The 21,602-nt window shown below is 37.4% G+C and overlaps 1 protein-coding gene across 2 annotated transcripts in view; it reads right to left on the reverse strand.

Moving 5' to 3' along the window:
- Positions 1–2,802: 2,802 nt before the first annotated feature.
- LOC122406936 (ankyrin repeat and sterile alpha motif domain-containing protein 1B-like) overlaps positions 2,803–21,602 on the reverse strand; it is a 64,006-nt gene continuing 45,206 nt past the window's right edge. For both annotated transcript variants that reach the window (XM_043412797.1, XM_043412796.1), the window contains 7 exons: positions 17,314–17,628; positions 17,048–17,175; positions 15,637–16,008; positions 12,445–12,756; positions 12,016–12,174; positions 11,759–11,896; positions 2,803–10,610 (listed from right to left, as the gene is read on the reverse strand). In XM_043412797.1, coding sequence (XP_043268732.1) covers positions 9,960–10,610; positions 11,759–11,896; positions 12,016–12,174; positions 12,445–12,756; positions 15,637–16,008; positions 17,048–17,175; positions 17,314–17,628 — 2,075 coding nt within the window. In that variant the 3' untranslated portion in view covers positions 2,803–9,959. The remainder of the gene's footprint in view (positions 10,611–11,758; positions 11,897–12,015; positions 12,175–12,444; positions 12,757–15,636; positions 16,009–17,047; positions 17,176–17,313; positions 17,629–21,602) is intronic.

Consider the following 21,602-nt stretch of genomic DNA (forward strand, 5'->3'; position numbering starts at 1 on the left):
TGAAAAGTGGGATTTTTTCGTGCCAGAGGACAGTACAAATCGAGCAGATTTCGATTTTCGTACGGGTCAGTAGAGTTGGAATAAAATTTTTTTCCTCTATCTTATTGTGGTTTGATATTTCAGTTGGAACAGTTTTTCCTCTTAATTTTTCCTCTTGAGAAATATTCGTTTTTGGGATTATGAGAAATCATGCATAGTCGTTGTCGTCACTCTTCGAAATTATAAAGCCTTTCTCTATTCATTTTATTCATAATTGAAAAAAACCTTCATCACGAACTGCGTCCAAAGCTCTAAACATTTTTTTAATTCCCTCAAATGTTCGAATTTAAAAAAGAACTCAAGTCTCAATCCCAATTTGGCCTCCTGGCGCAAAGAGAAATCGCCGATCATCAAGTTCCTTTCGTCACTTGCGTTGACGTTGATATGCTTGATCCGAGGGTGCTCGGAGTCGCAAGCATTTTGTTGTCGCCCTTAGAGCCCCGAGCGAATAGCGTTATTCTCGTATTCGAAAAAAAAAAAAAACAGAATTTATTCTCGGCGGTAGAGAAAAATGACCGGAACAGAGGAGTCTTGGGTGTGGGAGAAAGAGCGATGGTGATTCGCTCAGTTGGATGTTGTAGGACTTTCCAGGACATTTCTGCGCGTCGATATATAGGCTGGAAAAGGTGGGAGTTGAGGGGTCGATTCGGAGCTTTCGTCGCGCCGATTTTCCCGTCTGATACTGGTATACAGAACATGTTGGTTTTCACCACCATCTTGCGGTTTCAACGTCTGCGACACAGCTTCGTATCGCAACCACGAAACGCTCTTCAACTGTCTTTCAACATCGACAAAACCTCCTGAGCTTCTTCTTTCATCCATATTCCACCCGCGTATATACACTGACAAACATACATCCGTCTTGCACGCAGGGAAACGTATAAGCAGTGTTTCTAAACGTTGTTTGCACGCGTTTGTATATAACAACGTCATGCACATACTGAGCCCTCGTTTATTTCTTTTGTTCCGCCCGACAGTCAGGGGGCTTCTTTTAGCTGCGCAAATCCATCGGGCGCTCGAAACTTCACAATGTCTTCAAGACTGTTTACGAAATCACGAGATCATGGAACAGTCGATAGAAATTAGTGGTATTCCTAAGTTTCTTTATCTTTCAGTTTTTTTTTGTTTTCTTTAGGGATTAAAGAATGCCTCGTTTGATTGCATAAAGTTCTCATCGGGAGCAGAATTTTCAAGATAAAAATGTTGATTAATTTTGCGTTTTATTCAATTACATTCTTCTCTTTTGAAGGAATACTTTGTTCAATACATAATCTGCTACGAATTGTGACAAATTTTAGTAGTTAACTTTCGTCACTCGAATAAAAGTTCATCGTGCACGAAGAGGATTGAAACGTCAAGGGGCGAGTCGAAAGAACGTGTATGTTCGTTCGTTACTGATCAGTTTTTTTCACGAAACGATTTAGTTAAGAAAGTCTTGAAATTTACACAGAGTTTTGATGGGTAATCGACTGATACGCATGTCATCAAATTTTAAAGAGTTCGTCTTATTGGTTATCTAGATAAAGGTGTTTAAATATGAAGAAAAATGCACAGGGCCGTGCGTAAAAATCGTTTATCTTTTCGTATAACGAATGAACGCTTCTTACGAAGTTTATGAAAAAGTGCACGATAAGAATGAAGTATATAATAAGGGTTTGGGAAAAAATCAAAACATAAGTTGAAAAAATTTATGTATAATTTCGAATTAATAACTCTGACATTAATTGAGAGTGATAATATCTATAATTAGGAAGTAAAAATCGATCCAATTTAGGCACCCATAAAATAGGATCCTACGGGCATGATCTACCTTAAAAATTTCAAAGATTAAGCATTTTGCGCGTTCTACTGAACATCAAAATGTACTGACTTTTCGAGAAAGTATATATTTCAAGTAAGAAAGTTTGTTAAAATCTTGAACAAGTTTTGAATTTGTTTGAGCTGAGCTAATTTTTTAATACTTTATTTACTATTCACCTTTTACGATATAATTATCTTTAGTGTTTTTAATAAAACAGTTTACAGTAATAAATTCCGTGAATTTCATTCTCGAACTAAAAATAGATGAACAGCCCAAATTATTAGAACGTTGTGAAATAATAATGTCGGCGTTTGAAATGAGGAATGAAAAGTAGCGTACCTTGTTGTTGGAGAATAGTTTTAATAACGGAACGGGGTGCAAGGCATCGTTAATTTGGTCTATAAGTTCGCTAAAGCGATGGTTTCGGAAGGCTCTCCACGTCTTGGTTGTCTTGACTCAGGGGCTCGTTGGAATGATATAACAAGCTTTTGATATGTTCTATATTTGAAGATAGCTATACGTAACATATATAGTACATAAAGCTCGAGTATTGCTTGCCCGCATCTCGTAACAATCAACCGGCTAATGGAAAAACTTTGTTAAGACCGAAACTTGGATAATTAGCATCTTTACCGAATGTTTGCAGCCTCACGTTGAAGCCACGGTCCACTTGCCCGTTGTTCCGCCACGTTAGGAACCAGATCGAAATTATTCAAAATACAAACAGGGCGTAACTTTGCATTCAGCCATCTTGAAAACAACGCGCGGTGAGTTTGGTTTTCATCTCCTCGACGATATAGAAGAGGAGAAAGCGTTGCAACTTCTTTTTATTTCCCCACAAGTTTGCACATTGATTATTTAAAAGTAAAACATAATTGATGGTAGAAGTTGAAGAGCGCAACGTTGGAAACGGAAAGACTTGTAGGAGCTAAGGGATCATGAAAAATGAAACACACCAAAAATCCCATAAAGTACTCGTTTTTATTATCGCAAGATATTGGAGATATTCAAGGAATATTCTCCGATCTATATATTTTTTATTTATATTTATATTTATATATTTATATATATATATATATATTTATATATGATTCTAATAAACATGAACAATAATAAATATAGTGTATACAAGAACGTAGGAAGTTTGGGTTATTTAATCAGGCTGCGTTGCATCGATGAACGCCTCAATATTATGGCATAGTTCAAAAATGAACATTTTTTTCCTCCCCTCACTTCGCCATTTTGTTTTTTTGATTTTTCTTCAGGCATGCCCATGAACAAATATCGCGGATGAAAATTATTTTTGCAGTGATCGATGAAAGATAAAATATCGTGAAGACTCAACGTGAATAAGATTAAATTGGAGCTTACAGCTTATCGAATAAAGGGGGAGAGTAAAAAGATGTTGAGAATTTTCATCGATTGATAGATGCTTATACAGTACATTCGCCGGATCATCTTTAATAATACTTTAAACGATGTTCCAATCGTTTGAAAATCAATCAAATATATTCAGACCCAAATGCTTTGTTTAATGCACTTGTACAATTATTTTGCAGATTACAATATTAGTCGACGAGGTAAGATATTCTTTCGACGATAAATCCTCAAGCAAAGCCGATTATCGATTGAATGTGAGATACAGAGAAAATAAGAAATCGAATAATTAGTTAACAAAGAAGAGCATTACAAAAATTCCCTGACGCGCGTTCCTTAAAATAAAAAAATAAAAAAAAAATATCACATCCTTCAAAATTCGTATCGCATCGAGTACGACACTGAGCGAAATAATTATTGATTTTTTCATCGTTTTTTTGTTCTTCCACTTCCACACATCCCTTTTTTAATTACCGGCTCTCATTTCGTGCCAACAGTCAGCATTAAAAGCTTGCTCGTATGATTGATTGCCCCGAGCTGGCAATTTACCAGACGACCGGGCACATTTTGTTTTCCTTCTATTTTTTTTTCCTGCTTCCGCACCAACTCATTCGTTATGCCTTGCCAATAAATATCGATAATAATTACAACATTGCACATCAACGAAATGAATTTACTCCTATCTTACAATTGCGGACAACCCTGCTATTTACACGACCACAAGCACGCATTTCGCGTATGTTTTATACTCTATACGCGCTCGAGAAAAAAAAATCGCTCCTGCTTTCCCTATTTCTTCTCATAAACATTTCTCCGTCTCCCTGTCTCTCTCTCCGTCCCCGTCTAACGAGTATTACTTCTCGCCGATATCGTACACAGAAATTTCACAACACGTAAGAAAATCCGATAAAACATAACTAAAACAAACAGAATATTAATACTTCAGGACATTCTCGGGCTCCTTGAAGTTTACCGAGGCACAGAAACTTCTCTTTCGCCATTGGCTGCTTTCACTGTTCCTGAATCAATGTTACACAGACAAAAATTAAGGATCTCCTTACAAAAAAGGTCTGTCGTTATGCAATCGAATAAATCGCGATAATGCGCGACCAAAATCATTTCCAGATTTCTTACTTCAACGCTCTGCATAATAACGTACGCTCAACCCTTCGAATATACTCGGAATAATAAGATATTGTCGCGATTTTAATAATTGAGAGAATAAATGTGCGACGAGCTTCCTTTCCGTCTCTAATTCGCTAAATGAGTGACATCGATAATTGGTACAATTACGTGCGCCTTTTTATTATCACGTATTTATAATAATAATAGTTTATTTGCTCTAATAGCGACATCGATTGAGAGAATTGAATGTTTAATATTTTATTGCTCATATACCGAGTGTTCCAAGCGAGAGAGAGAGAGGGGAGGGGGCATTTTGCACCCCAATATTTTATCATCACTATGTATATATTTATACTTATAGTTGACGAGCTTAAGCTTGACACCCCAACGTGCCACTCGACTTCAGCGTATACAACACCCTCGCACACGCCATTGAGCTGCCTCTTTGACAATCATCATAATAACCCAGTGAGCGAGAATTCGGTGATCTTATCGTCTCCACTGTATCAACTTCGATCATATTTATACGTACATCTCGTATTCAAGGACCGCCCGATAAATCTTCCGAACTAACTCCATCTTTCACTACATTTCAACGAATCGATTTTCATTATTTCACTCTGAATGCTACTCCCAAATTTGCTTGACGCTCTGTCACACTCTCTTTTTTGTCGCTTTTTCTTGTTAGTTCAATGAAGCATAAAAACAATACTTCGTGTCCATGAAGATTCTCGAGTGCGGCGCTTAATTCAGTTTTCACGAAAACCGAGTTAAAACTAATTTTTTACTGTACAAAGATGATTCATTAGTAAAATTGTTTCTGTGTACGATTATGCATAGTGAAAATAACAAACTTTGGTCTCCCAGTCGTTTTGAGTTTTTCATTTTTTTGGAAAATGGAACTCTGAGTGAACTCAAAATCGATTACTCAACGCTGATATTCATGTTGAAATGAAAAAGTAATTGGTCGGCTGAAAAGTGGTCTTCGACAAATGGTGTTCGGAACAGCACTGAATCAAAGTGTTTTGAAATAAGTTTGAACTTCAGTGTTGCATTATAAAAAATTCATCACAACTTTTTAGTATCTAATGTGGAGGCTAATCAGCTGAGCAAAAATGTCAATCCACATACATGTTTATATTGATGTATTCGCGTAAATGAGTTGTTTTGCAGGATTAACATTTTGTCATGCAAACTGAAAAGAATGCATTTGGTCAATGAAGGAGGGAGCACCGTTTGACGTCAACGACTTTTCCGCCCTTAATTCGCTAAATCAGTGAAACCTCAAAACCACGCCAAAAGCAAGTGAACAAAAATTTCAATCTTCCAATCGAGCTTCATAAACACGTAAAACTACTAGTTGGTACGGCGTCGGATACGAATTTACGCCGCACTGTGACGAAAATCTTCATCGATTGTTAGCTGACGAGTGTAATTGAAAAATGAAAGCTCTCAGTACTTTTTGTATTGTTGATGGATAATGAGTGTTTCTGCTTGAGTCTCAGCTCTGTGATTTGTGAAAAAATCTAGAAAACTTTTTTGTATTTTCACGAACTGTCAATCGGTTTTAGAGAATTCAATATTCAAGCTAAAATGTTGTCTTAAAAGTGAAAGAGAAATCGATTTAATCCAATATCAGGATTCTCCGGGAACGAATTATCGTGCTTGGAAAAAAGTTGTTGCTCTGTGACGCGACAGTTGAATAATATTTCGGTATTTTCTCTTCGATTTGCATTTATCTTTCTTTCGCTAACGAGAAAATGACCGATTCTTTGGTATAGTTTGAGCGATCTGATTCCCGACGATTTCAGGTCGTTCCTTTTTTCCTTCAATCAAACAGCATCGATAGATTCAACTACTATATCGTACATCCATGATTGCTAAAGACTTATCGATAGGTTGGATGGTGTGTCAAAAAATCCCACATTGGTAAGTTGTAAATGATACAAAAATCGTTCAAAGTGGTATAGATTTGTCCCTTTTCATTGGCACTGAATGAAAAAAGCTCTAAAATGCTCGGTACAGCATGCTGAAGTGATATTCTACTTTTTAGCAGCGTTTTTTTTCAAACTCGCTAAAAATATAGAATTTTGCAATTTTTTTGGGTTTTTATAGGAGATTTGTATGGAAGGAAAATATATGAAAATGAAAAGAAAAGTTGGAATTTTTGTTACAGACAATAATTACGATCTCCACATTCTACACAGCTGAGAATAAACTTCGACAATCAAACTTTGCACATGAACCATGTACAAATCAGTATTTCTCAAACTAGAAAAAGGTTTTGTACTTTTGAAATATTCTTAAAACTATATGCCAAAAAGTTTGCAATGGTAAGTTATTTTCTTCTATGCTAAAAAATGTCCGAAAACAATCGATTTTTTTGACTTTCTAAAGCAGGACCCCCTTAATTAAATTATTCGTCGATCATTTAAGTGAATTTTTTTTCTGACTTCCATCTGACTGTCCGATTTCGAAGTTTATTATGACTCGTCGACAATCGATCTTGGAGGGCAATAAAAATGAAGATCCATTTCCATTCGTTTCCAAATAAGAATATGAGATAATTTGACACTGAACCACGTGTTTAAACTCTCCTCAAATATTCATTATTCCATAAAGTTTAATGCGACGTACCGAAATATTAGTACCGAAGGTAAAATTGGAATAATAATCGTGTAAAGTATCGAGTAAGGAGTAATTTATTGTTCCCAAGCAATATTGATCGGGATCGGTAGACCGTGAATGAGCCGCGCATCTTCGTATCGTACGCTTTTGGTCCGATTTGGAAAAACTTTTCGAAAATTGTGTCGTACCCTAGGACTAAATTGTGCAAACAGTGACTTCGATCTTCCCTAATAACGGAAGCGTTGAAACAAACTTTTCAGTAATCTCGGTTGGGAAGAAAAACCCTCGAGACATGTCCCAATGCAGTAACGAGACGTGTGGAATGACTTGAAAAATCATCGTAGCCGTTGAAATTACGTAGTGAGTTGAGGGCGACTTATAAATACGAAAAATTGTAAATGCCGGTTTGTAAATATTCGGAAGATTCGATAATCGAATATCTCATCGTATTTGAACGCGCGAAAAAGGTGTTCTTTACATTACTTTTAAAGCCTACATTCAATTTTTCGGTTATTTTTCTTATTCGATAAAACGACATCTACATAGTCGTTTTATATACATGTATATTTAATATGAATGTATATACTCATATTTTTGGAAACTACGAACTTTGATTTTCTACAGAACCGATTGAACTCGATGTTCTTTCACGTTATGTATTTTTCTATTTTCGTATTTGTGTTTATTTTACTTATTTTTTTTTTTTTTTTCATCAACTACACGTGTCAAAGTGTTCTCTAACATCGTTGTGTGTAAATTTTTATAACAACCTGTGCGTATAACCCATTTAGCTTGTGGGATTTATCTTTTGGCAGTTTACAGATTACTTTTTTTCGTTCTTTTTTCCAAGTCTCTTCGTCGATTTTACAAAAGAAAGGTTTTTTTCAGTCAGAATAATTTTTAATTGCTGCATCGAATACTGATTTACAATCTCATCGTGGATTCTTCAATTTTTTCCTTCCTTCTTCATTTTCTCATATTTTCTTTTCAACCTTCATTTTTTCATCTCGTTTAATTTACACACGTATACATACGAGTTGCGAGTACACCTCTTTGGTTTACAGGAAAACGACCTTCATAATGCGCACGTCGTGCGTGCTTAATAATCGAGTCGAGACAAACTTTTCGATTAAAATGGATGGGCTCCATTTTTTTCACGCTCAAAAGCCATTGCGAAAAAATGTAGATGCCTCAAAATGCTCGTGTATGCTACATGTACGGACGAAAAATGTGTAACAAACTTTTCACTTCGTGCTTTTCTGCCGTCGTATTTCAAAAATCGAGAAAATTATTTTTCCCTTGTTAACTGGTAACGTTTTACGTTTTTCTTTATTCATTTTCATCAATCGTAAACTCTCCCAGAACAAGCATTTTTCTTCTCCAATCCACATTCTTCCAGGGCCCAAGTGTCTGAGCAACTCGTTACCACAATGACGGGCGTCGCGTTTGTGTTATATCAGTCTCGATAAAATACTATTAGTTCCGGTGAAAAATTGCTCTCGTTAGTTCACAAAATGGACATTATTCCGATGAAGCCTCTCGGTCTTCGAGGAGGAGAAGATCGAGGAATTCATCGCGTTATCAAAAGACTCTTTGACCTTTGAATTTGACAGGGGAGTGGAGTACATTTTGAGCATCGTGTGTCATTTGAGTTTTTTTCTGGACTTTTTATACAATAGATTTTTAGAAAACGAAAAAATGTCAAAAACACCCGAGTTTTTTCAATACTCGCAAAAAAAATGATCCCAACTTTTATCACTGAGAAAAAAAAATGATTGATTCAATTGAAATTGATGTTATTGGAAGAGTTTTCTTCATTCAACTGCAATGTTTTCGGTGAGAATGAATCTGTAATTTGAGCTGAAACCATTTCCGTCATTCAATCATTTTTAATCTTGTAATGATCACATTTTTCATTGGCACCTCGTAATGCCACATTTCGTTGTTCCAATGACTTTTTTCTCTCAGTGTACAACCATCAAACCAACACGAGAAACCACTAATCGAACAAAATTCAAACACTCGATATGATTGCTGCTGTTGTTGCTGTTGTTGTTGTTGTTTTTTTTTTTTTTTTTTTTTTTCATAGAAATATCGAATACCTGAATTTGAATGCAGAGGTCACGATGCTGATATAAAGTCATAAAGGATATCGTGGCACAGATGAGTTTTCAGGGTTATTCGAGCGTTTAAAAAATTTGGACGTCTATTGTTTTTCCACATTGTTGATTGTGTAAAGGGTAAATAGAAAAATTCAAATACACGGTAAAAAATCTGGTGTTGCGTAACTTACCTGGAGCCGAAAACCCGCTCCCGTTACGCTTCGGAATCGTTGAATGAAAATTATTAACCGTTCGGAGAACAATTTAGTGCGTTTATTTTGTCCCTTTGTTCTCTAACAGTACGAATTGTTCGAATGTGAAGGATTTTTATTTCGTCTCTTAAATAGCGTATCAAACATTGTTCATTTCTGAATCGGAAGTAAACGAGTCGTTGTGCATTTTAACACGATTTTCGTATGGTTTAACTAACTCGAAGTTCGACGATTTGGCGTTTTTATAATTAGACCGCGAATTTTCGAATGCGAAGAGAGTTTCTAGAGCAATATTTACTGAAACCGTTTTAGCTGCACAAAATCGTAGTTCAATCAGTTTCGTGGCGACGGCCTCAAAGCCTTGCCAATGCCAAACTGATTAATCGGCGCTCGTCGAAACTTGATTCCCTTAAATTTATAAGCAATAATCGTTGGGCTACGGAATGAGCAACGTCATTCAATCGCGAGATAATATATTTTTAAAAAGGCTCCACGGTTTTTTACCTCTGAACTAATCACAGCTTTGTAAAACGTTGAAATAAATGTTTATCGACGATTTTATTATAAAGCTAACTCAACCATTTGCTCGTTTCGACAACGTCGCTCCTCGTTATATTCAAAGCCCCTGCATGAATTTCGTCGAACAAAGTTTCCGGTTTAAATTCACCAAGGAACTTACAACTCCTCGGACAGTGCGATTGGCGCTCTTGATCCAGCTTTCATATCCTTAACACCGATTCCAATATCGTCGACGGGAGTTGGCGCTAATTTCAACTGATTACCATTGATCTTGATGTCATTGACCGAATGTGAACGACCGTGAGAAACCAACGGTTTGGTGATGCTCGCGTTGTTCGAATTTCCGGTTGGATTGTTACTATTCAAGACCGAAACGGGCGAGGCTGCGATCCCGTGTGAATTTGAGTTTGAGCTCGTGTTCGTATTCGCGTTGGAATGAGAATTGTGATTGGTCGGATTAGCGTTTACGTTCGTCGTTTGGTATTGCTGGGAGCTCGATTTAACTTTACTTTTTTTCAGGGTGTTTGAGTTTTGGGTTGAATTTTGATTCGAATTGTTCATGCACGTGATCGTTGTCGTAATCGTAGACATACTTGAATCCGGTAAAAGCCTAGAATTCGTATCCGGGCTCTGCTCGGACGATGGACCAGTTTTGACAGCGCTCACGTTACCGGAAGTCGTCACAGAAGCCAGTTGATTCGCCGAGTGAGAACGCACTGTTTGACCCCCGAGTTTATCTCGTAGCGCCATTTGATAAGCTACTTCGAAAGCTTGTCCCAAGGTCAGTATCACCTCGGTCGCTTGGTCCTGAAAACAAAAGCGAGATATTCTCGTCTCTACAAGTCTACACACGAAGCTTCGGTAACGTCGATTTTCCCAGAGCTGACTTCAAATATTTTTCCCATTTTTAGGACAAATCATCTCATTTTTTCGAAAGACAGTTTTTTCAGGATTCCATGACAAAAACAGAGGGAAATGTGACATAAAACGTAACGTACCGTCGGCTACAGCTTCCTAATGTTCTATAAAAGTGGGAAAAAACGTTTCCGCAAATTAAGGAGGAACGTCAGCTTGAGAAAAATGGTGATAGCTTAATGAAAATTTTGCAATACATTTTTCGATATATTTTCTATAGCCTCTCCAATTTTTAATCCATTTCATTAAGACATTTTTTAGAAAATAATTTCCAAACTTGGAATATTTAACACATACGCGTAGGAAATAACTCCACAGGCCCCATCTTTCCACAGTCGAAAACAAATAAAAAAACATGTGTGCAAAATTCGAGGTCGTTCAATTCTGCCATTTTTTTATATTTCGCATAAATTCCACCCAAAAATGACGGATTTTGGGGGTTAATCCCGTACAAAGCAAAAAGGCTTTACATAATCTAAATAACTTAGAAAACAATCAACTTCGTATTTACATAACCTCACTTTACGTGAAGATGATGTTCCTCCTTAAGTAAAAACCTAATCAATCGACTTCAAAGTTGACTCAGCAGGTCGCTTGCCGCCATTTTCCACTGCAAATGAATCTAATGCCTGATAAAATCTTCTTAAAAATCGTGAAAAAAATTCATCGAATTTTTCATGCAATGATAAAAATAGACGTGTAGAAAAACTAACGGCGCGTTTAAGGAGCATCGAATTGAACGGTAAATTTTTACCCTGTTGGTGGAATCAAATATCGAAAAAAAAACTTCCTAAAAGAGTGAGAGGGCTAAGATTATGAAAGGGCAACAATTTTTCGAATGGAGTAGTAAAAATAATAAAAATGATTAAAACCCGTGGGAAAACTGTCAAACTGAGAATCTTATTGAGTTTCTGGTGTTAAAATGGACACAATCCGTAAACATAGTTGATTATTTACTCGTTCACGAACGAAAACGGTGAGCTTTGTAAACAGTAGAACTCCAACGAAACTTCTCAATTGGACAGAAAACTTTTACTCACCATTGTTGGTACACAGAAGACATGACAGAAGTGTGTCCGACTAGTGTGGTCTTTGGTGATGTATGCAAAATGTGTCAAATCATCGGCATCTTGACAGGCGCAATGAATGTTGCGAATCTCATGCTCGCAAATCGGTTCCTGATCGATCGTTATCCGACGATAAAAATAAAAGAGATTAGTGACCCCAACTAGCACGATTCAGGAAAGGATCGCCTTGATCACTGTCAAAGGTGCAATCCGATTTCAAGATTTCTTACATTAGTGACCGAGTTGAGGAATCTGACACCGCGATAAGATATGGCCAGGGTAATCCCCAGGCTGACTCTTGGATCGCGACAGGTTTTCTTCAGCTTTTGTATCGATTTTTTCGTCGATTCGGTCCCCCTCAATTCTTTCACGACCGTCGATCCCAGATACTGCATTGTCAAGTTGACAGTCAGACAAATGTGAACAAATATTTCATGGAAATGCAAAGCTCCAATTTATATTGTGAATAAAAAATGTTTGCAAGTTTACGAAAAATTTATGCGAATGGAGAAACGTAGGAAAATATTTCGAAATTGTTGTAAAATGAATTTAATAAAAAAAAAAAAAAAAAAAAGAAAAAAATGAAATACTGAATTCTAATTCGAATTTGAAATAGAAAATAAATTTCATATTTTATCGACATCACGGTGTTGACTCACATTGGCAACGTAATTAACACAACCAGTGAGTAGGGTTTTGGGTTGATGCCTCCACTGAGTTTTAAGGGTGGATGGAACGCCGAACAAAAGCTCCGAAGGCCCACGAATTTCCAGCTGTTCAGGGGCGGAGATCGTGCCGTTGTGAGAACTCGGTCGTTGCGGTGGTTGCGGTGCTGGCCTATTTTTTCGGTGTCTCAGAGTCCCCGAGGTCGCGGCGTTCGTCCCACTCACCATTGTCCCACTACCGTTTCCTTGTGGGGTCTCTGGCAACTTTTCACGAATCTCTTCCTTCAGCTGTTGTATATTCGTTTTCTATTGAGACCCGAATCAAACGGTGGATTACATTTTTCAAACGTATTATTTTTTAAAGTTCTTGTTGGAGAAACATGGAAATGAAAATTCGAAAATTCAAGAGGTGCCTTTGCAAAGAAACTCGTCACAGTGGTTGGTCAACTCACGAGTGAACCAAAAGTTTCGAAAACATGTGCGAGGGAACACAACCGGAAATTAAGGCCTTATACTTGCAACGGGCGAAAAAACGTGATTTTCTTGATTTTTTTTTCAACGAGCAAATAAATGTTTATTGGAAAACTGTGAACGACATTCATCAATACATATGTTCATGTACTTGTACAATTTTTTTCATCAAAAAATTCGAGCATCAGTTGCGATGGACATGATAACTAAAAAACTATTAATCCGATCCATACCAAATTTATATCCCTTATTTATTACAATAATAGCTTGGGCCTGGACGAAGGGTTTGTAAAAATTTTGATTAAAAAAAATGGCGAGAGTTTTAACAAGAAATTCATTTTTGAGGTGCTTTTTCGATTTTCTTGTTACAATTTTTTTTTCCAACAAAATACGAAATCCTTTGCCCAGGCCCTGGCTACTATTATAATAAATAAGCGGTATAAATCATGTCTACCGCAAAGGTATTTTTCAAAAAAGACGATTCTGAGATAATCGCGTTTAAAGATTGAAATATTAGACGACCGGGCGCACTGAACGGTCAGTTGAAATACCCGTAGCTACGAATTTAATGCCCCGACCTTTACGAAATTTGGTGAGAATATTCTTCGGACACTGTACTTGAAGAATATCTAAAAAAAAAAAATGTTCGATTTTTCCGGCCATCACAAATGTTAAGGCCTTAATGCGATGAAACATCTTTGTGAAGTGAAAAGAATAAAAATCGACTTTCCATAATACGCTTCATCGATAATTCCATTTCATTCGATAGCAAACTCGGCACTCGAATACTTTCAAGTTATTGAGAACAAAACGACATAATGATAAATATGACAATAGGTACTGGAAGATCTTTATGCAGATGCTGCGAGGCCCATTCACCGAATTATCGTTACAGCTCTGATGTTTATTGAAATTGGCTCGAGGCTAATTAAAGGTGAGAGGAATGGGCGAATAAAAAGGAAAAAAGGTGAAAAAAATGAGAGAAAAGTGCTGCACGAGAAGCGAGAATCCTTCATCCGGTGTGAGTGGGCGAAAGGGGAGTTCGAGAGGAGCTCAGTGAATCGGGTATCGGTGACGGGGGTTGAACGAGAGAGAGTCTCCACGAGTTCTATACTGTTTGTGGAACAAAAACACTCTGTCGCGAGAAGGGTGGAGATTGCCGCTCGAACGGCGTGACTGAAAGACCTTCGTGAAGTGTCGAGCTCTCCGGGACAATGTAGATTCTCCAATTAGCCACGTTATTTACATTGTAACGCGACGCAAGAGAGGCGATCGAATGAAACATTATATAGATTTGTGATTGTTGTACACTGTTCATCGAAATATACATACGAAATTAACGAAATCTCAGGGAAATCCCCTCGACTAAAAACGCTCCAGCTTGTACGAAAATGATCGCTCGCTATTGTTACTATCGAATCCTCGACAAGGTTAAGAATTCATTGGCAACGAATAGTAGATAACATTATCAATCGATGGAATTGTAAAAAATAGTGTTTTCGTATAGAAATTAATAAAAATCGAATGTAAAATAGAAAATAAATCACGAGGCAATAAAATTACAAAATTTTGGCAAAATAAGTTCTTCGATCCTTTTTTTTTCATAGTGCATCGTTCGTCGAATGAGAAATTACAAGTTAAGGGGACGAGACCAATACTCAGATCGGGGACCAGAAGAAATTTATTTTTCAACAATTATAATAGAATATTCAAGAATATTTATCAAGTAATTATATTTTTATAAACTGCCAGGTACTTTACAGTTTCCCTTAACCCTCGTGCAAGTGCGATACAGTGATCTGTCGAAAAAAACGACTGCAAGCAATAGGGTGACTGTGGAAGGGTCTCTTGTTAACGAGAACTGGAGCAGGTCGCGAAGGAAAAGCTTGAGGTAAAAGTGATGAGGTCGTTTTTCAATATTATTTTCTAGAATACCATGAAACTGACCAATGAGACTCTTCGTTATTTTGAAGAGACCTGAAACCCCTGAACTGCTAATAACAGAGCAATTATCCTTTGCTACTGGTTCAAAATGGAATGACAAAGCATAATAGATTCATTAAAATTGGGGTCGTCTTGACCAGTGGAAACTGTTTCCATTTGTAACTTCATTGCATTAGCATTATTTTGTTGGATAGTTTCATTTTTCAGTCATTAAATATCCGCAGAGATCCAATCTTTTGCCATGTACTTTTGCAGGGTTTTGCGAACCCTTTCCAACACTCCTACTTCACTGAGGTACGCGTTTCTGGGCGACCCTTCAAAAATGTCACCAGGAGCCACTTTTTTCTAATGCACTACTTTACCTCATTTGCATGAGGGCCCAGAGAAACTTCGAAATTCTTGTTTTTTCATGAATTGAAAACGATTTGCACCATCAGATATTCAACGAAAAGGCCTGCATTTAGAGTATTTTTGTAAATTTCACTTTCAATTCCCGTAATTGTTTCTTCGTTTTTATTTTTTTTTTGTTTAATCGAATATCCCATTATGAGACTCGGATGAAATGATGTAATCATCAAATTCTTTAAAAGTATTGGAGCAGTTCTTGGTCTTTGGGAACAAGCTGCAGGTTCATTCCAACAAAACATTGCCATCGAATCGACAAAATGTTAGCATGAATATCATCGACGATTTATCTTCCCGGAGTACCTCGACGCCTCGTGAATTTAATGATATTTCATTTTGCTGCGATGTGCACAAATATGAACTTACCAAAGTGTTAAGGTCCTTGTTAAGGTCTTCGAGATTCGGTCCTCCACGAGCCTGGGATCTTGGATTAGGGCCAGTAACCGAAGCAAGTATCCTCTTGCGGTGTGCTGGCTTTTGGATTTCGAGTACAGCTGCCAGTTCGACCTCCCACACCCTTTTGACACGTTCCATGTCGGTGTACAGGTGCTTTCTGAACGTTTCCGCATAGTTGTCGAGGTGTATGCTGTTGAGCCACTCCTCCACCGTTCGGGCTTGGGAACCTGCTCGTTTGTCTACTCGCTTCTTCAACGAAAGAACGGACTCCATTATAATCGCACGCTCTTGATCACTTGTGATTCCCATGTCTTTCAAATCAGCTTCGTCTAACACGCCGTTCTGCGGAGATTATGGAAAAAATTCTTATTTATAGATTTTTTTATAAGCCGAGACGAATGGTGGAAAACATTTTTTTTTAATTGCAAGGAAAATCAAATCACCGGGACACGATTCGTGACACTAGCCACTTATTTCAAGAAAATCCTTCACAAGTGCAAACTTCCCAACAAAACAGTTTCAGTAGTTTCAAAATTTGGGAATGAAATTTCAACGAATGAAAATTTATCACTAAATTTCATACACTGAGGAAAAAATTTGATTGAAACACTTAAAACATGTTGAATTCAACTGAAATATTTAGTCCCATACGTATTACAAAATATTTGTTAAATTTCACAAAATATTGAGATAATTATTCAAATAGACGGCGATTTGGATTAACAAAATTGAGGCTTATGTAAGGGTAGAAATTTAATGATTAGTTAAGAAATAAGCAAATTCGTTTAACGTAATTGTACATAAATATACTAAACTTTCTTTCGAGGTAGACATTTGTATAGACAATTGATTTGGTTCGTCATCGATAAGACTTTGTTAAGCTACACGTAGAAAAAAATCGACTATCAAAATTATTTGTTATTTTCCTCAAATCATGTTGACTAAAGTAATAATAGATTTCAACGAATTTTGAGTTGTATCGAACTAACTAGTATGATTTAATTTACAAAACATTTATTGTTCTCAACAAAAACGTTTAGATAATTCAGTATTTTATCCTCAAATCAATATATCATAAAAGTGTATGTGAATCAAGTAGAAATAAAAAGTAAGAAAAAGTAGAAAGTAAATCAAGTAGAAATGAAAATTTAAATTGTTCCGAAATTTAAAAAAGTTCCGAATTCACTCGTTTCACTCGTTCAGTTAATTAATATAAACAAAAATTTAGTGATTCGGATAACAAACTATTCCTTATTGATCCCAAACGGATGCTAGTTAGATCAAGCAACAAAAATATCAACCAAAGAGATTTAGTTTTTGCAACGATTCTTTTTTCTCAGAGTAGGAATATCAATTAAAATTTGATCTGTGCGATACTCACTATAAATTCTATATCATCGAAACCGTAGTTAATGAATAATGACTCGTAATCGGCCAAGCTAAGACTGGACAGCCACTGGCCGACCGAAGTGGAAACTATTGGACTGCTGCTCGTGTCTGAACTGAGGCCTGTAAAAAAGGGCAAAAAATGGGTCATTTTTCAGCGGAGTGGCCGTCAACGAATGATCTTTTTTATTTCAGTTACACTCAAGCGTCCAACTTCATCAGACAGTAACTTTTGCAGTGAATTGCAGATTGAGATTTTACCTAATCTCGTTTGAAATTCTTTCTCGAGTTCGGTGACAAAAACAGATTCGCGAACGAGTCCAGTCCCGAAGGAAGCCATTATCTCAGATATTTTAGCCCATTCCTCCTGCTCATCAAACGGGCTCATAATGCTCAGCGATTTTTCGTCGCGCTCGCGCTCCGACAACCGGAAGGACGCGTCACCGTTGTCCTCATGGAGTTCTCCACCGCCATCCGCACCGGTGCCCATTCCGCATGCGCCCGGACCACCGTAAACGTTCCGTAACCGACGCAGAGTTCGCGGTCGCTCAACCGTTACCGAACCCTTGAGCAAACCTGTTAACCAAGCATTGAATACTTGCGATTGTTACACGCCCGAAACAACGTCGATGAAGAAATATTATTTGACATTATGTCAAATTTATCAACATGTTTACGCACTAACAGTGTTTTTCGTTTATTCATCATCGCTCGATTCGATAACGAAGTTCAATCCGGATCGACAGTCGTGGGAACGTTATTAGCCGATTTCCACGTTTCCAACATTACGAATAACAAAATGGGAAGAAAAAAAATGGGTGAAATTTTTGATGTGTACAAATGTGCTTGCTAAAATAGCCTAGGAAAATAAATGATGTTCTCGTACACATAGAAAGGCGAGCAGACACAAACGCAGCGCGTATACATTCGATATATAGCTGTTGAGGAAACGCACGGATGCGGAGAACCCTTTATTTTTCTCTCGGTAGCGAAAAACGCTTTCGCCACGCGGAGATCTTATTACCGCGAAGCGGAGTATTATTTCACAGGGCTTGGAGGACAATAATTCCCATTTGCGGGTGCAAAAAGGAGTAAAGAGAGCGACGACATTGTACGATTCTTGACAGGGTGAGGAAAATTCTTTCATACACATTCTGCAAATGAGAATTCTCTCTCGTTCGGTGTCTTGGCGCAAGAACTGCAGGCAAGAGAGAGCGAGAAAGCGTAGGGAGAGAGAAGAGTGGAGATAGAAAAGGTTCGCAATAAAAATAAAGGAGAACTAAAAGAATAAGAGAATGCGAGAACAAGAGATGAGAAATTAGGGGGGTTGGTGAAAAATTAATGTGTAGAAGGTTCACCATGATACACGTATAAGTAATGGCTATATGGACCTTTCAAACATGAGTTTTTCTACCTTTGCTATATGCACCTCTTTCTCATGTTACACTGGATTGTACATCATCCAAAAGTAATGAAAAGCTCATAAAAAACGTACTAGATAGAAAAAGAGAATGAGAGAGAGAGAGAGAGAGAGAGAGAGAGAGAGAGAGAGAGATTCCATCCCTCTCATGCTCTTCCACAAGTTACGCAAGCAAACACACACGTAATTTTAATTAAACCACGAGACTGGAGTCTCCCACTTTTACGAATGTCTCGTCATCAGCATTGCCTCCCTGTGCTCTCCAGAGCTTTGCTTTCTCCGTGTGTCGGTGTGTAAGTATTTTCCAACGATTTCCATGATGCGAGAGAAAGAGGAAGAGAGAGAGAGAGAGAGAAAGCGCCCACGCGTTATATATTATGCAGCTAGTTATTCACGTCCTGTACGTAAATTACACAAAATCTTCATTGCGAAATGCCAACCTCGCTTCCTCGTATATGCTGTTACAATTGTACCATGCCGTCAGAGCAAATAGTGTTAGAATCTTTGATGTACGAAAAGATGACAATTTTTTTGGATAAAGCAACAGGTGGCATTAATTTTCTGTGTTTCCAATTGGACTCAACTTTTTCGTTTTAGAAAGAAAATTTACAGCAAAAATGGAACCATCCATATCATGGTTTTCGAAATAATATCAAACTCATAATTCCACAGAAATCCATTGAAAACGCCACTTTGATGGAACTCTTCAGCAACGATTTCTGCGATTCTATATGTTAGCAGTGAATGGAAAAAGCTTCTAGCAAAACAATAGTAATGCAAATAATTTGTCGATGTTTACAAGTTGCTGGTGACCACAAAACGCACTAACACTCCAAACTCAGTGGGTCGTAATTCTCGCGAGCAAACATAAGCTCGCATAAATAATTATGAAACTGTACGACGCGAGCGAGTGCATTGTAGACGTAATGTGTGAGCCCGTGAGTGTGTTTGTGGGAAGATGTGGTCACAGGGAGCGACTAACATTGCGAGCGTTCGTTCCTGTATGCTCGAGCTTGGCCTGTGCACGGATGAGTTGCGAATTGGCAGAACAAGCTAGAGAACCAACGGAGCGAATGCTCTCTCGCTTCGGATGCTGGAAGTGTCAGAAGTGTGTGTATGTGTGCGCGTGTGTGAGAAATTGTGGCTCTCCGTCGTGTTTGACACCGACACACACCTATACGATGACGATGCGATGTCAACGATGCGACGATGACCAGCGAGCACTTGCAGCGTCGCAATTGCACTACACGCTACATCGATATGTTGCATATTACGATGAGAGGTCGTTAACCGACGGATCGTTAGCCGATATTGCACGCTCTCGACAAATGCAGTCCGACCATCAAGAAACGACCTCGTGCTTCGAGACACGAGCTTTTCTTTTTTTTGCTTAAATTAGCCACGTTCCTTACGTAATGAGCTCCGACAGACTCGTTTCTGATCAGTGTGCAGCAAAAAGAGAGTTTATTCTTGGACCTGGTCGGTTGGAGAAAAATTGGGATTCAGTCAGTGGTGGATCCCCGATTAATTAATCGCTTGTAATTTCATTTTCTGAAAGATAAGTTATAAAAATGTATTTACAATTTCGAATTAATAATTCTGACACTAATTTAATGTGATTTATCTTTAATTATAAAGTAAAGATCTTTCGGGAATGATCTACCTTGAAGTTTTTATTTTTTAATTCTCGTTTCTACGCAATGGACCGACGGACTCAATTCCGGTCAATGTCAATCATATAAAAAATCATTTTCGCACCGTTTTATAACGATCGAAAGGAAAAAATAACATCCATGGATTTCACGCTTGATTCAACATCGTTTGTACAAACAATTGTGCTGGGCGCGGCAGATCTGACCTACAAAAGTGGCCGTAGGTGCTAGAGAAGTTCACTCGTCCATAATTTATAGCCTCTGCAACATGTTAGCTTATAAATTCGTTCCGCAGCGTAGCAGTCCTAGCAGCTGTCCTCGCCTCGATGACTACAAGGACGAAAGGCACAACCTGTTTTGACTATGGAATAAAGTGCTCGATAAATAAGCTTCCGGAAATCGCCGTCTTCTGACAGTCACAATGTTCCATTGAACTTTTTTTCTTTTCTATGAGTATTTTAAGGACCAAAGACTTTCAGTTTCCACCTTGAAGTAAGCAATGGAAGAAACAATTCAGTCAATGTTCGGTTGCTCGTAAATCTTTGTTGTATATTTTTTTGAAAACTGTTATTTCACTGTAACTTCATTTAACGATTTTCGCGTACTTTTGTACCTCATGAACTTGCCAAAATAAACTTGAAAAATTATCATCGCAATAATAAATATTCGGAAAATTTTCGAAAAACGTATTTTGTTAATCATGCACGAAATAATTTTCTTAAGAGAGTATTGATATTTACACAGAGTTTAAGGAGGGTGGATCACGAAATCAAAATAATCAGAATTTGATCAAATTTGGTGATAACATTCTTTGGCATCAAGTATACAAATACCATTTTTTTCAAATTTTTTTACCACATGGTTATCGAATAATTGAGCGTTAAATCGAAGTTCTTATGCACGAGATGTATAACTGTATATAAGTAAACTCTATGCTTATACACGTGAACTTTAGTGTTCAATTACTCGAGAGCTATGTGGTAGAAAAATTTAAAAAAATTTATATTGTCTTATGTATTTTTAAAGAATACATTTACCAAATTTTATGAAATTCTTATCATTTTGAAATTGTTAATATTTTTAACATGGTTTAGCATGGCAACATTGTATCGTCGTGATCCACCCTCCTTAAACGGGTAGTCGACTGACACGCGTATCAAATTTAACGGGTTCGTTGTATTGCTTAATTAGATAAAGGTGTTTAAATATGAAGAAAAATTCACAGGGTTACACCAGGACCATGCGTAAAAAATCGTGTATCTTTCCATATAACGAATGAACGCTTCTTACGAAGTTTATGTATTACATTGAAGATTCAACGAAATTGGTAATGAGCACTCGTATTCTATCATAACCTTCTGTCCTTTAATTAACACTTTTTTCTTGATCCATTTCCCTTTGTATTTTCCCTTTGCGCTCTCTGATGCAATTTTTTACATAAAAAACTATAGTATTTTCGCCAGGGACGAATGAAATTT

Source organism: Venturia canescens, chromosome 2 (assembly GCF_019457755.1).
Source record: "Venturia canescens isolate UGA chromosome 2, ASM1945775v1, whole genome shotgun sequence".
NCBI lineage: Eukaryota > Metazoa > Arthropoda > Insecta > Hymenoptera > Ichneumonidae > Venturia > Venturia canescens.